Here is a 16,024-nt window from a genome sequence, read left to right on the forward strand (position 1 = left end):
AAGCCACTGTTTATTCTGAACACCAACAGCAATAACAAATAAGGGTTTCATAAGTGAGTGGGCAGAGGGCTAAGTCTGAGGAGAGTCCTGAAAACAAGACCTGGAATGGAGATTTTGATTAAGGTTATGTTACCAAAATAGAGGCAGGGCAAGACACGGGTAGATGAAGAAAGGATGACATAAGAGGTTGTCAAGGACAGCCTGTGGTGATGGGTGAATGCGTTATCAATTAAAGTTAATAGAAGGGAGGAATATCTCCACCTTAAAAAAAATCATTCCTTGTAAAGAAAACATGATTTTGTAAATGTTACATAAGCCGCTAGCTCCAAAAATGTGTTGCTGGGTTAGCACTGTTTTCTCTCTTGGGCACAAACTCTGGTGAGCTGGTTTTTTTGCTTGCCTCCTTAGCAGGTAAAATGATTTCTACATACCGATGGCTCTGCAACGGGGGGAAAGAAATGCAATGTTCTGCAATTTAGAAGGGTTCTTGAGCAGGCTTCATCCAGCAGGGGTGTAGAGTCCTTAGTATTTCAGGCAGCAGTCCATCTGCTGCTTGCTTGGGACTGCAAGTGAGAGAGGGGATGGGAGAGGACAGAGGGGAGGTTTGGGACCAGGTTGCTCACCCAGGCACATCTTCCATGACGTGCAGGATCTTCCTCCATCCTGTTACAGGCTGACATGTGTTCCCCCAATTCCAATTCCTTTTTTTTTTTTTTTGAGACAGTCTCACTCGGTTGCCCAGGCTGGAGTACAGTGGCACTATCTTGACTCACTACAACCTCTGCCTCCTGGTTTCAAGTGATTCTCCTGCCTCTCAGCCTCCCAAGTAGCTCGGATCACAGGCACCCGCCACCACACTGGGCTAATTTTTGTGTGTGTATCTTTAGTAGATATGTTGGGCAGGCTGGTTTTGAACTCGCAATTCACCCGCCTCAGCCTCCCAAAGTTCTGGGATTACAGGGGTGAGCCACTGCACCCAGTCTGTCCCCCCAAATTCCTCTGTTGAAGCCCTAACCCCAAGTACCTCAGAATGTGACTGTATTTGGAGATAGATCCTTTAAAGAGGTAATGAAGTCAGGCGGGTGTGTTGACTCACGCCTGTAGTCCCAGCACTTTGGGAGGCCAAGGCGGGCAGATCGCCTGAGGTCAGGAGTTTGAGACCAGCCTGGCCAACATGGTGAAACCCCATCTCTACTAAAAATACAAAAAAAAAATTAGCCGGGTGTGGTGGTGTGTGCCTGTAATCCCAGCTACTTGGGAGGCTGAGGCAGGAGAATCGCTTGAACCTGGGAGGTGGAGGTTGCAGGGAGCCAAGACCGCACCATTGTACTCCAGCCTAAGCCACGAGAACGAAACTCTGCCTCAATAAAAAAAAAAAAAAAAAAAAAAAGAAAAGAAAAAAAAGAGGAAATAAAGCTAAAATGAGGTCATATTGGGGAGCCCTAATTCAATATGATGTTGTCCTTATAAAAAGAGATTAGAATAGAGACAGACCCAGAGGGAAGGGCATGTGAAGACGCAGGGGGAAGATGACCATCTCTAAACCAAGGAGAGAGGTCTCCGGAGAAGCCAGTCCTGTAACACCTTGACTTCAGACTTCTAGTCTCCAGGACTGAGAGCAGATAAATGTCTGTTGTTGAAGCCACCCAGTCTGTGGCACTTGGTTATAGCGGTGCCAGTACACCTCATATACTTCTCCTCCTGTTCCTCTCCTTCCTGGCTAGGCTGGCCACTTTTCCTCCTACAAACATCTGTTCTTCAGCTCTCAATCCTTGTTTCTCCAATCCCCAAAACTACTGTCTGGCTTTTGAAAAACACAAAGAAGAACTTTTTTGCTGTTCCATAAAGATCCACAGGAAAATGTCAAGGAACAAAAGAGAAAACGCCGCCAGAAGAACCCCCTTCTACTTCCAAACACCCTCACTGTCAAGACATGCCAGGATTGGTGTGGGTGCGTGTCGTGCCAGGGTGGAGAGGCAAGTGCATGCCCGGCCTTCCTCTAACTTTAATTTGGGTTTTATAGGGCAGTCCAAAAAGGCTTTCCATTTATAAACTGATAACTATTCACTACAAACTGGTGCCCTAGACCTTCTTCAGTTAACACTGTAACTTCTGATAGGGTCACTTTTTGCAAAGAGGAGGCCACTGAGTAAGGACTTGAAAGCTGTTTTGAATTTTTAGCTAATATTCATCTTCAGTGTGATGTTCTTTTCTTATCTCAGCTTATCCCATTCACTTCTGGTCCTGTAGAAGTAACTCCCTGACTTAAAAGACAGGAGCAAAGAAAAGTGCCAATCTGATTAATGAATGGTCTACAGTTTTAAAAAAATAAACAAATCTGAGAGCATGAAGAGGGGAAATAACAAAATAAGAGATTACCTGTGATTACCCAATAGTCTCTGGTTGTTTCTGATATGTCAAGGTTGGGATATTCCAGTGCTAAAACAAATAAGAAACATACCCAATTACTTTTATAGGTTTGATTTGTTTTATTTTATTTAGTTAGTTATATTTGAGATGGGATCTTGATATGTTGCCCAGGCTGTTCTTGAACTCCTGGGCTCAGGTGGTCCTTGCACCTAAGCCTCCCGAGTAGCTGGACTATAAGCACGCGTTATGGCACCTGGCTTATTTGAAATTTCGTTAAGGAAAACAGATATAAATGACAAAAGAGCAAGCGGCTAAATCCTGCTTTGTGATTCTTAGGGATTCCAGGACATATGAACCAAAACTATCTCACTGTTTAGAAAACCAAAAGACTCAATAAAGGTCCAACTTGTAGATGAAGAGTTTTCTAGGATTTGTGAGTTTCTGCCCTTTCCGTTTTTTCATCAAAATCTTCTGTTCCAACAGAACACCTTCTTTATCAAGACCCACAGCAGGAACCTGTCTTTGCTGTGGCTTTCTCTTAAAAAATCATTGGACCACCACCAACATTGTTCGGAATGATTATCTCGGATTTTTCCAATGTCAGGGACTTAAGTTTAGTAGCCAAATGCTTGTAACAAAAGGCCCATATTTCTTTACAAGTATGGGGCCTACTGGAGTTGATATATGCAAAGGGATTGGTACACTGCCTCCTCGCATATGGTTAGTGCTCAATAAATCGTAGTTGTTTTCAGAAATAAAAGGATGATGGAAAATGCTGATATGTGACATAATGCCACCTTTTATGACATCATCTTTTCCCTAAAATCCAGAGTCATCTTTCCTTATTATGTGGACCTTTACAAAAGCTTGCCATTAAGCAAACATTTGAAAAAAATTCTGAGTGGCTGCCGTGTGCTAAGTACATTCATACACATTATCTTGTCTATTTACAGTATCAAAAACAACTCCAGAAAGAAATTATGGGACAATTGTGCTAATATGTATTAAAAAATAAACTTGCCCAGCGACCTTGTGAAAGGTAAGAATGTTTAAATTTAGGAGTATAAACCTTTCCATCCTTTGGCTACCAAATAAACATTTGGATACAAAATGTAGCCTGCTGCATCTCTGAAGTCTATGCCTATTGCATGGTAATGAGGATTATGTAACTGAAACATTAGAAAAAGATGAGGCCACAAGACTACAGGGGCCTCAGCAACTGAAGTCACACCATGGACTGCAAATGAGTTACATTATGATATCTGGAGGCAGAGCCGAGCCTCAAGGTCTGGGAACCTTTGCTGATGGCATAAGAGGGAGAAAAACCATAGCAACCCAGATTGCTTAGAGATCGGTTGCCCTAGCAGGCAGAATTGTAAGCTCAGAAGGCAGACTGCTTGGGTTCAAACCCCAGGTCCCGTGGCTTACTAGCTAAGTGAGAGCGGGTATCTCATGAAACCTCTTAGAGCCTCAGTTTTCTTCTCTGCAAAATGGGGCTAATTTTGCATCTGTCTTATAGGGCAGGTCTGAGGATTAAATGAGATAAGAGAAATGCAAAGGACGAAGGAACCTAGCAAGTGCTTTCTTTGATGTGTACTAACCTTTTTCTCAATTCAACCTTAATCCGTCACATATTTTAGCTGTCACTTTATGATAAAGGTGGTAATATGTGGCCCGGCACTATAAATGTTTGCTAAATGGAGAAAGGTCCCGGGGAAACATTTGGGTCCCCGTAGGCATGGCCATACTCACGTTCAGCAATGGTGAGCGGCGGATAGGTGAGGTAGAATCCCACCAGCTCAGCCGAGAGCTGGCTGAGGAGGCTGCTGGCGACGGTGCCATTGAGGAATGTGCTCTGATTGCCCACGACGTACACCAAGGTGACTGCCTGGGAGGCATTGGACGTGCTCACAATCTGAATCAACACAGGAGAAAAGGGGAGGGAGACAGGCCAAATAAGACCACGGTGTGTTTCATGGAGGCCATGGGAGGGGGAGGCTAAGCAGGAGTTGAGGGAAGGAATGAAAGGGGGTCGGGGAAACAGCAAGGAAGAGACAAGAGTAACCGTCATCATTTCTGATTGCTTGCTGCATGCCAGGCAGGGTGCTAAGGGCACGTCATCTCATTTAATCCTTACCACAACCCTAGGAGATGTATCCAGTGATGACCCCCTTTCACAGATGAGGAAACCGAGGCCCAGAATGATCAAGGGACCAACCCGAGGTCACATGGCTAATAAAGGATGGAGTCAGGATTTGAACCAGGTGGTTTGACTCCAGGTTCTTAATCACTGGTATGTGTATCTTTTCCTGGGCTAAATAGTCTCAGGTTACTTTTATGATTCTGAAAATATAAAATAGAGCATTGCAATGTTACATTTAAAAAGGGCTCAACTGCTCAGAGAAAGCCTGAGTCAAATTTTCAGGGAATTCGAAAGTTGAAAGGACCAGGAGCGAACAGAGCTGAAAACCAGTCTGGTCACAGGCAGAGTGACAGAACCTAATTAGAAAAGGAATTCAGAGGCCAGGCACAGTGGTTCACACCTGTAATCCCAGCACCTCGGGAGGCCGAAGTGGGCGGATCACCTGAGGTCAGGTGTTCAAGACCAGCCCGGCCAACATGGCGATACCCCGTCTCTACCTAAAAAAAAAAAAAAAAAAAAAAAAAAAAAAAATTAGCTGGGCATGGGGTGTGTGCCTGTAATCCCAGCTACTCAGAAGGCTGAGACAAGAGAATCGCTTGAACCCAGTAGGCAGAGGTTGCAGTCAGCTGAGATTGCACCACTGCACTCCAGCCTGGGAGACAGAGCAAGATTCTGCCAAAAAGAAAAAAAAAAAAAAGGAATTCAGAAATATAGAATATGCTTTTTAGAGAGCAATTACATTTCCTTGTGGTCTATTAATTCAACATTGAATGTGTAAAACATCCTATGAGATGGCATGGTTTTCTTTTCACATTTTGTCTAAGCCAGTTTTTCAGTTGCTGGAAAATGAAGCTTTCTGGGTCAATGTATGAACAAAAATATCCCACAGATGAGATTTGAAAAATATCGTTAGTGGGAAGTCATTCAACTTGGTGGGGCCTTTTTCTGTGCTGGGTGCCTTCCCTTCTCCCTCCAGATCCTCCTGCCACCCACCCTCTCTGCCCTGTCTGGTGCCCCTGGAGGCAGATCCTTGTGGACAACCCCCATGGGCTCCACTGCCTTTGGGAGGATATGGGAGGGAGGGAGGAGAGTGAGGTCAAAGTATTGATGCCGAGGACTCCCTCCTTGGGGGTCAAAGCTCACTCTCATCAGGCAGCTGAACCTCGAACCCTGCACCCATCAGGTCCCAGCGGTTAGAGCTTTGGGTACTGTACTGCTCCTGCGGTTTCCCCAGAGCCTGCCCACTCTTCTTTCTACAAAGCCACCTGTATGTGAGTGCAGCCTCCCTTTCCTGTCAGGACACTGACTAATACCCTGTCTTTACCAGACCTTTGGATGTTCAGATATTAACATCTCTGCCACCTTCCCGTTAAAAAAATTTTTTTACAGGCTTTAAAAAATGATACATAATATTTATCTATATGTAGGCGGTACATGTGATATTTTCTTACATGCATAGAATGTGTAATGATCAAGTTAGGGTTTTCAGGAGATCCATCACCCAGGAAACTATTGAGAAGAGCTCTTCATTTTATTTCTCACTTTTTCCCATAAGTGGGAGATCTAACTCTCTCTCTCTCTCTCTGTTTAGAGACAGGGTCTCACACTGTCCCTCAGGGTGAAGTGCAGTGACCTGACTGTAGCTCACCGAAGCCTTGAACTCCTAGACTTAAGCGATCCTCCCACCTCAGCCTCCTGGATAGCTGGGACTACAGTAGGCACACGCCACTACTCCCAGCTGATTTATTTCATTTTCGTAGAGATAGGATCTCACTTTGTTGCCCAGGTTAGCCTCAAATTCCTGGGCTCAAATGATCCACCCACCCCAGCCTCCCAAAGTGCTGGGATTACAATTGTGAGCCACCACACCTGGTCCCTTTTTAATTGTTTAATCCAGAGCCTATATTCCCATGACTAACAATAAACTGAATCAGTATGTCTGTTCAACTCTGACTCTCTCCTCTGGAAGTATTTTTGGAATGTGGTTTAGCCTCTTCCCCAAGGCATGAATACCTGTGGTTAAGCATATTCTTTCTGAAGGTACCAAAAAGAAAGGCACTTCTTTCTGAACAATTCAAAAAACTTCACCATACGGCCACCTGAAAAAATAATAACTAAAAAAAAAAAAAAACAACCTTTTCAATCTTTATCTCTATTGTGAACATTCTGTTTTACCTCAACAAAACCAAATCCTGGCTGGGTGTGGTGGCTCATGCCAGTAATCCCAGCACTTTGGGAAGCCGAGGCAGATGGATCACTCGACCCCAGAAGTTCAAGGCCAGCCTGGGCAACATGGCAAAACCCTGTCTCTACAAACAATAGAAAAAAATTGCCAAGCATGATGTTGCATGCCTGTAGTCCCAGCTGCTTGGGAGGCTGAGGCTGGAGGATCACCTGAGCCCAGGAGTTCGAGGCTGCAGTGAGCCATGATTGTGCCACTGCACCCCAGTCTAGGAGACAAAGTCAGACCCTGCCTCTAAAACAAAATGAAAGGAAAACCCAAATCCTACTGGAGCCCGAGGAAACCTACAAAGTTTGCAATGTGGGTGCCTCTGCATATACTACACTTGACCGGTTAAGTTTTAATTATTTTTTTATTGTGGTAAAATGCACATATAAAATTTAACCATTTTAAGCGTATAGTTCAGTGGCATTAAGTGTATTCACACTGTTGTACATCACCACCATCCATCTTTAGAACCTCTTTATCATCCCAAACAGAAACTCTATACCCACTAAACAACTCCTAATTTCTCCCTCCTCACAGCCCCTGGCAGCCACCACTCTACTTTCTAGATACCTCTTATAAGTGGAATCACTTATTAATTTGACAATTCTAGATACCTTTTATAAGAGAAATCATACAGTATTTGTCCTTTTGTGGTTGGCTTATTTCACTTAGCAAAATGTCCTCAAGGTTCATCCATGTTGTAGCATGCATCAGAATTTCCTTCCTTTTTAAAATTTTTCTGCATTCCAATCATCCATTATTTCCTTCATTTTTAAAGGCTGAATAATATTCCATTGTATGTATATATGCCATTTGATTATCCACTCATTCATTAATGGATACATGAGTTGCTTCCACATTTTGGCTGTTGTGAATAACGCTACTATGAACATGAGTGTATAAATACCTGTTTGAGTCCCTACTTTTAATTCTTTTTCGTATATACTGAGAAATGGAAGTGCTGAACCATATGGTAATTCTAAGTTTAGTTATTTAAGAAACCACCATGCTGCCTTCCACAGGGAATGCACTATTCGACATTCCCACTAGCAATGCATTAGGGTTTCAATTTCTCCACATCATCGCCAACACTTAGGACTTTCTATTTTTTGAGAATAGCCATTCTAATAGATGCGAATAGGTATCTCATGGTTTCGATTTGCATTTCTTTAATGATTAGTGATGTAGAGCATCTTGTCATGTGCTTAAGTCATCTGTATATCTTTTTTGGAGAAATGTCTATTCAAGTCCTTTGCTCACTCCTTGTTTTTTTTTTTTTTTTTTGTTTGTTTTTATTATTGAGTTGTAGGGATTCTCTACATATTCTGAGTATTAACTGCTTACCAGATATATGATTTGCAAATATTTTTCATTTATTCTGAGTTGCTTTTTCACTCTGCTGGTAGTGTTTTTTGATGCACAGAAGTTTTTAATTTTGATGAAGTCTAATTTGCCTTTTTCTTTTGTTTGCCTGTGTCATGTCCAACAAGTCATTGCCAAATACTGTGTGTCACGAAGTTTTTCCCCTCTGTTTTCCTACAAAAGTCCTATAGTTTTAGATCTTACATTTAGATCTTTGATCCATTTGGAGTTATTTTTGGTAGATGGTGTTAAGTAAGGATCCAACTTCATTCTTTTGGGATCACATGTGAATATTCAGTTTTCCTAATGTGTTAAAAAGACTGTCCTTTCCCCATCAAATAGCCTTGGCACCTTTGTCAAAAAATATCTGACCATATACAAGAGGGGTTATTTCTGGGCTCTCTCTTCTATTCCATTTTTCTAAATGTCTGCCTTTATGCCAGCACCACATTGTTTTGATTACCATAGCTTCGTAGTAAGTTTTGAAATCAGGAAGTGTGGGACCTCCAACCTAGTTCTTCCTTTTCAAGATTGCTTTGGCTACTCACAGCCCCTTGAGATTCCATGGGAATTTTGGGGTTAATTTTTCTATTTTGATAGGAATTACATTAAATCTTCAGATCCCTTTGAGTAGTGACAAACAATATAAAATCTCCCAATCCAGCCAGGTGTGATGGCTCACACCTGTAATCCCAGCACTTTGAGAGGCCGAGGCGGGTGGATCATGAGGTCAGGAGATTGAGACCATCCTGGCTAGCACGGTGAAACCCCATCTCTATTAAAAAAATACAAAAAAAATTAGCCAGGCGTGGTGGCGGGCGCCTGTAGTCCCAGCTACTCGGTAGGCTGAGGCAGGAGAATGGCATGAACCTGGGAGGCGGAGCATGCAGTGAGCCAAGATCGCACCACTGCACTCCAGCCTGGGCAACAAAGCGAGACTCCGTCTCAAAAAAATAAATAAATAAAATAAAATCTCCCAATCCATAAGCACAGGAAGTCTTTCCATTTGTTTGTTTTCTTTAATATACTCATTTTTTACAGGTAAGAAAAGTGAGGTCATTCTTGACGCATACTTGAGAATAGCTCCAAAAATAAGAGGCCTACAGGTTCAAGGTCAGGGCACTGGTCCCTGAAATTCATGCCCTGTCCCCCAATAGAAGCGGTTCCTACAGGGAACACTTTCCTGTCACCCTTGAACTCTTAGACTCCTGCAGCCTCTAACCTCATCTCTTACTTACCCCTCACTCATGCCATGATTCATTTAGCTAAGAAGAACTATAGGCTGATGGAACAGAAAGCTGTTGTTTGCCTACCCAGCATCTATCCTCCCTTCTTGATAGCATCACAATTTTCCTCGGGGAACCACTTCTCCTCTTTGCTCATGTGTTCTGGATGGGGCTGCCCCACCCAGGTTTCAGGAGCAGTCAGGCCTACTTCATTGGGACATTTAATTTCCTTGGCCAGTTAGTGATCCACAAAGGGCATAGTAGGTTCAATGAGAGCTAATCCCAGGAATTTTACTGGAATGACAGCAGGAAAGGCACTTTGGTCCTACAAGACTGTGAGCAACAAGGATGAGACAAATCTGGGGTTGTGAGGGGCCACCCCGTGGGAGCCACAGACAATGCCAGTGTAGAGCAAAGCCAACCAAGAAACGAAGAGAGAGCTTGATGAAGACATCATCTAATCACCTGGATACAATTATGTCTGAATAAATAAATATGAACCTTTCAGTTACATGAGCCAATCACTTCCTTTTTGCTTAAGCTTCATCAGCTTAGATTCTGTCCCTGGCAACCAAAAACATCCTAATTGAGTCCACTGTAATCTAGTCCCTAATACCAAACTTATACAAGTTTTTAAGTCGGTTTTTCAATGACTCTCTGAGCAAATTAATTAAATATTTACATGGTCTTATTCCACAAAGGATTCAAGGTGCCTTACAAATTATATATTATACAATATAAAAGGAAAAGTTATTAATTATAAAACCAGGCCCTGGTGAAAGACAGCCCCAAGGGAACATTAGCATGCAGTTACCATGCGTAATACAGGGGCCCTGAGGGTTACTAAATCCAGGCAACAAATTTGGCTCTGGGCTTCCTGTCAGCCAAGGCAAAAATGGAAACAGGGTTAACAAAAACAGTTCATCCAATTATCCATTCATTTCAAGAGCTGTTTAAATGTTCAAGAGCATTTAAAATCTATTTAGATGTAATCTTCAAACCACCTCCTATCGTTTTTTCCAAGGAAGGTTTGTTACTTGATCTATAAAGTTTCCTCTAATGGCCCATAACTACCATACAACACCACAAGCACGCTTCTTAAGGCCAAGGGCAGCTTATCTTGGTGTCCTTCCCAGTGCCTGATAAATAGCAGGCACTCAATAAGTCTGTGCTTCCTGAATACAATTAAAGTATGCTGTGCTGCCAAGATCTAACTAGGCTCATGCACCTGTGAGGATCACAAATCCAATCAGAAAGAAAAAGAGTTGCCACAAGAGAGCTGAGTCACACTCCTTACATAAATCTTCAGTCTGTGACACATTTTTAGATCTTCATCTAACATGAACCAAATCATAATGAGATGCTTCCATCTACACTTTGGATGAATCTAGAACAGGAAAGCTGCTCACTCACTCAAGTTAAACTGTAGGCTTTCTACATCATATTGGCTTTGCCGATAATTCACTTATGCTAAATGTCCATTTTAAAACCACTGGGTCTAATTGCAAAGGCTTTAGTTCAGTAGTCAAAACAGAGACATTGAAAAGAAGAGTTAATTGGGGGCTAGATGAATATCATTAAGAAGCATCTGTCCTTAGTGGGATATCTATGTAATTGAAAAAAAAAAAAAAAAAAAGGTCTGAAAAAGGCTTTTGGTGATGTGTACATTGTTAATCCAAAAAGCTGAGATGCAGTGACCCAGGTGTGATGGTTCATGCCTGTAATCCCAGCACTTTGGGAGGCCGCCAAGGGAGAATCACTTGAGCCTAGGAGTTTGAGATCGACTTAGGCAATACATGGAGACCCCATCTCTACAAATAACTAAAAAAATTTTTAAAGGGCTGTTTAAATGTCCAAGAGCATCTAAAATCCTGTCCCCCAATAAAAGCAGCCCCTACAGGGGACACTTTCCCATCACCCTTTAACTCTTAGACTCCTGTAGCTTCTAACCTCATCTCTTACTTCCTCCTCACTCACGCCATGATTCATTTCCCAGGGATTTTTCCTGGGAAAGAATTCCGTTGTTTGACACAGGCTTCATTAAGGACCCCATTTCTACATTGCATCGATGTGAGTATAGCGTAGTGGATAAGAACACTGGCTTTTGACTGAAGTCCTTCTTCCATTCTTTACTAACTGTGTGACTTTCTGGAATTTTCTTAGGCTCTCAGTTCTCTGTGAAATGGGAGTAAGAATATCTCCGAAAGATGTCTTAAGTATTATGTAGCAAAATATTTGTAAAACACTTAGCACAGTTCCTGGCACATAGTAAAGACTTCAATATAAAATGCATGTGTATGTGTGTGAGTGGGCATGTGTGTGTGTGTGTATGTCTGTGTGTATGTGTGTTGGCATGTGTCTAAACTAAGGTGACTGGAATATAAGCCAATGCCTAAAATCACAGAATGGGCAAATCTTGGTGACTTAGCTACTTAGAATTGATTCATTTATTCATTTTATATTAGACATTTGACATATACAGTACAGACTAATTCAACTTTTCAAAATACTAAACGTATTAGAAAGGCCTGAGAAAGCATCCCATGGGGAAAGAAATATAAAACCCAAACCACAATAGGCGCACAGTGACACAGCATCCCTCCTGTCATGGCCAGATCCCAGACATCCTCACCAATGTCTGAAGTGCAAAGTAACATTTATACATGGCAGCTCTGAAAGGGAAGACCCAAGTCATTTCTTGCCAGAATCTGCATTGTGGTTGTCCGTCAACTACACAGCCTGAAGCACCCTCCTCCCTACCTGAATTGTCAAGTTGCTTTTGGTATTCAGGACTTTCCTCTCGGCATCCTGGAATGCTTTCTGCAGCCTCTGTTCCATTGTCTGAGCAAACTTGCAGGACTGTATGTTGTCCGCTTGGCTCACAAACTGCAGCACTAGAATGAGAGTAGTCAATCAGTGTTCACCAAAGCTCCATGCCTCAGTTCCTTGGATTTAACGGTGGTCATTATACAAAACAGCATGATTTCAGATGAGAGGAATTAGGCAAATAAATAATAAGGCCAGACAAGGTTTGATTGTAGTTTTGAAAGTGGCTCTTAAGATGATTTATAACACAGAAGAATTAAAAGCACGATCAAACCAGAGATTCCCTCCATTGCAAAAGATTTTATGATTTTATCTGATTGGAATATGCAGACATCTGCTCAAAGACTGACAAATCATAATCTAAGAGAGATCGTGCCTTCTGTTTCTTCGGAGGGAAGAAAATCAATTGACCTCCATTGCTAAGTTGATTGAGTATTTTGATTTTAAGAGTTTCTCCACTCCTGTAGGTTACAAACTTTGCAGACCAGAAATCACCAGAGAGTTTGAAAAAAATATATTCTAAGACCTAAACTCAGAGATTCTCATTCAGTGGCATCTGGAACCCATTGCTCCAAACTATAGATTTTTTTTTTTTTTTTGCACGTTCCACTATTATTAGTATCTACTGATAATATAGAAAGAAATATAAAATATAGTACCTGGTGCTCAAAAGTACTAAGTACGTAAATTGGGAAGGAAGGTTCCTATGATAGAACATTTCTAGCAAATCTAGGGTTGAAAGAGTTTAGGCTCATGTGCAAGGAACTTGGACATTTGATGAGCAGGGCCCCTTGAAGAAGATTCACAGGGACTTTAAAAAACGACACAGCAGCTAGCGATGGAGTTTTTAAACAGGTGTCCACTTGGTACTGCCCTGAACCCAAGAATGGATAAAATCCTTTCCTTCCGAGTCACTTGCCTGTTTTTAGCTGGAAGTAGCCTGCAGGCTGGGGATTCCATGGGGAGGCAAGTACTGCCACAGACTGTAAGTTTGGGGTGTGTTGCTTCAGGTCTGCAGTGACGTTGCTGACTCCATACACACCCAGCATTTCCATCACCACAGCAGGCAAATACACCAACCTCCCTTTGGTAGCATAATAACCAACTGTGACATTATGAGAATATTCCAGAATGTCCACCTACAAAACAAATGGACCCACAAAACCCATTGTTTATTTCCACAGTACTTTAAGTTCTTCTGGGTATTTCTTAGAACCACGGCTGTTAGAAACAAGACTGGAGAATAGAACGTTCTCATTCAACAAATATTCTTAACAATCCTATAAAGCATAATTTGGACTGGCAAGTCTCAAAATATCACAAAAACAACAAAATATAATTTACATCAAATCTTCATGGAATAGAATTGAATCTGTATCTTCTTTATTCTTTAAGTGCCTCAGTATAATCCTATGACCATCCATTATTATTACCAAAAAGGTAGAGAGGAGAAAGTAGTTCAAAGAGATTTTCAGTGAATGAAATGCTGGGGAAAATCACTTTTTGTATTTCTCATCATTTATGAGAATTAAAAGGTAGAAATGATAGATTAAGTGGGGGCACCTTTGGGGCACAGGTCAAGAAGTAAAGTGAATTCCTCTTTCTAGAAGCAGAGAGAAGACTCGTTCAGACTCTGTCCTTGGCGTGTAAATTGGTTCAAGACCAAGGCGGGGATGCACCACAGAGAATTTCTCTGACAGCTGAATCCTAGGGGACACTGATGGTCTGAGCTCTTTCTGTCTCAATTGTAGGATTTTGAGGCTTTAGATTTTATTCTTATTTTTCCTTTCTTGATGTTACATATTTATGGTTCAGGTTTTTTAAAAATTTCTTTTGGTTTTTATATATTAAATGTAATGTTTATTATAGAATTTGTGTATTTGAAAAACAGAGAAAAGAGTAACATATATAAACACATACATATATGTATGTAGCTCCTTTTTTTCTAAGTTTTTATTGTGGTAAAATACACACAATATACAATCTACCATCTTAACCACTTTTTAGTGTGCTGTTCAGTGCTATTAAACACAATCATAATGGGTGTACAGCTATCACTACCATCCATTTCCAGAACTCTTTTCATCTTGTAAAACTGGAACTTAGGGTTTCGTTTTGTGAGTGTTTGGTTTTTTTTTTTTTTTGGACAGGGTCTTGTTCTGTCACCCAGACTGGAGTACAGTGGTGTGATCACAGCTCACTGCAGCCTTGACCTCCTGGGCTCAAGCAATTCTCCCACCTCAGCTTCTCGAGTAGCTAGGACTATAGGTGTGTGCCACCATACCTGGCTAATTTATATATGTTTTGTAGAGATGGAGGTCTCACTACATTGCCCACACTGATCTCAAACTGCTGGCCTCAAGTGACCCTCCCACCTCGGCCTCCTAAACTGTTGGGACTATAGGCATGAACCACTGTGCCCGGCCAGTAAGTTTTTGACACCTGCTGTCTCCCCATCTTCTTGCATCTCTGTGTGTATTTTCCAAAGGAAGCAAGACAACTGATTTTGCAACAGGATGGGTGTGCCTTTCCTTCCTCCACATTGTCTGCTCCCCCTCAGTTTTTCCTGAAGATGGTGCTCAAGATGATTTTAGGTGGAACAAGAGGTATTTCAGCATGGAACGTGGACACAGCACAAGACGACACTAAATCAACTAAACCACTCAGTGAGAAAGTTGTTCCCTTTCAACCCTTCCAATGATCCCAAGGAATAAGTCTCAGTTTAGTGAATATTTGCTTTTAACATTTCTCTAACCCTTGCTAATTCCTTTTTTAAATAAACAAACAAACAAAGGGATACCAGACTCAGCCTTAGAGCTTTCTGCAAGCAACAACCTCTAGCTTGAATTTAACAAGCTGTTTGGTTTCCACTATTCTCATTCTTACCATTACCTTTTATTTGTGGCAAATGATCTTGATTTCCATTTATGGTGTAATATCAAATGCCTTTTCTACTTAAGTTTTTAAAAGAAAGCCCATAAAAAAAAAGAGAAAAAAAACAACGAATACTCATGGTCACACTGGTCTGTGATGATATGTAGCAATAGACCAAAACTATAAAAGTAGTTTGAGAATGACTGAAGATTAGTGAAAATTGTATCAGGCAACTAAATGGAAATATTCACCTTTTCAACTTCCCATAAAGTTTCTGGTGCAGAAATCATAAGAGCCTCTCATAGAATGCATTTCTTTCTTTTTTTTTTTCTTTTTTAGAAATATATAAAAGAGATCGACAATGACCAATAAAGTATGTGCCAAATCTCCTTTCTAGTCCTCGGTGTTGATGGGAGGGAAGGGGGTCGGTAAGCTGACTGCAGCTGTAGGACAGAACATCAAAAGAAGAAGCCAGAGCAATAGTTTTTAGTGGTGCAAACGGGAGTCTACTGACTGCCAACTGCATTTACTGTTTGAAAACTTGGAATCAAACCCAAAGATGTAAAGTGAAGCTTCCATCTCTTAGATAAGCCGTCAAAATCAGCCAGCACTCATTAAACAGTACTTGGCATTAAAAGAAAAAATGTTTACTTCCCTGTCTGCAGTGGGCAATTTAAGCAAAGACAGACTCGATTTACAGGTCAGGGTAATTTTTGAATGTCCAGAAATAAATCACTCTTTATGATAGTGACAAAAATAAGGGGAAAAGCAATGGAGAGTTTTCTAGAGAATTACACGAACAATGTAAATACTTTCCCCAAACGATGGGATAATGGGATGGTTTAAAACAATATATCCAGGCTTGTTTGTTTGTTTGCTTTTGAGGCAGAGACTCACTCTGTCGGCCAGGCTGGAGTGCAGTGGCACGATCTCAGCTCACTGCAACCTCCACCTCCCGGATTCAAGCGATTCTCCTGCCTCAGCCTCCAAGTG

General features: G+C 41.6%; 2 protein-coding genes across 2 annotated transcripts in view; one reads left to right on the forward strand and one right to left on the reverse strand.

The window, feature by feature from the left end:
- Window positions 1-16,024, forward strand: part of CSTF3 (cleavage stimulation factor subunit 3) — a 710,177-nt gene that overhangs the window by 236,597 nt on the left and 457,556 nt on the right. The window lies entirely within an intron of this gene.
- Window positions 1-16,024, reverse strand: part of KIAA1549L (KIAA1549 like) — a 290,296-nt gene that overhangs the window by 104,429 nt on the left and 169,843 nt on the right. Inside the window, 4 exon segments of the mRNA XM_050758756.1 lie at window positions 2,380-2,439; window positions 4,123-4,285; window positions 12,092-12,225; window positions 13,077-13,296. Of these exon segments, the coding sequence (XP_050614713.1) occupies window positions 2,380-2,439; window positions 4,123-4,285; window positions 12,092-12,225; window positions 13,077-13,296 (577 nt within the window).

The sequence above is a fragment of the Macaca thibetana genome, chromosome 14 (assembly GCF_024542745.1).
Source record: "Macaca thibetana thibetana isolate TM-01 chromosome 14, ASM2454274v1, whole genome shotgun sequence".
Taxonomy (NCBI): domain Eukaryota; kingdom Metazoa; phylum Chordata; class Mammalia; order Primates; family Cercopithecidae; genus Macaca; species Macaca thibetana.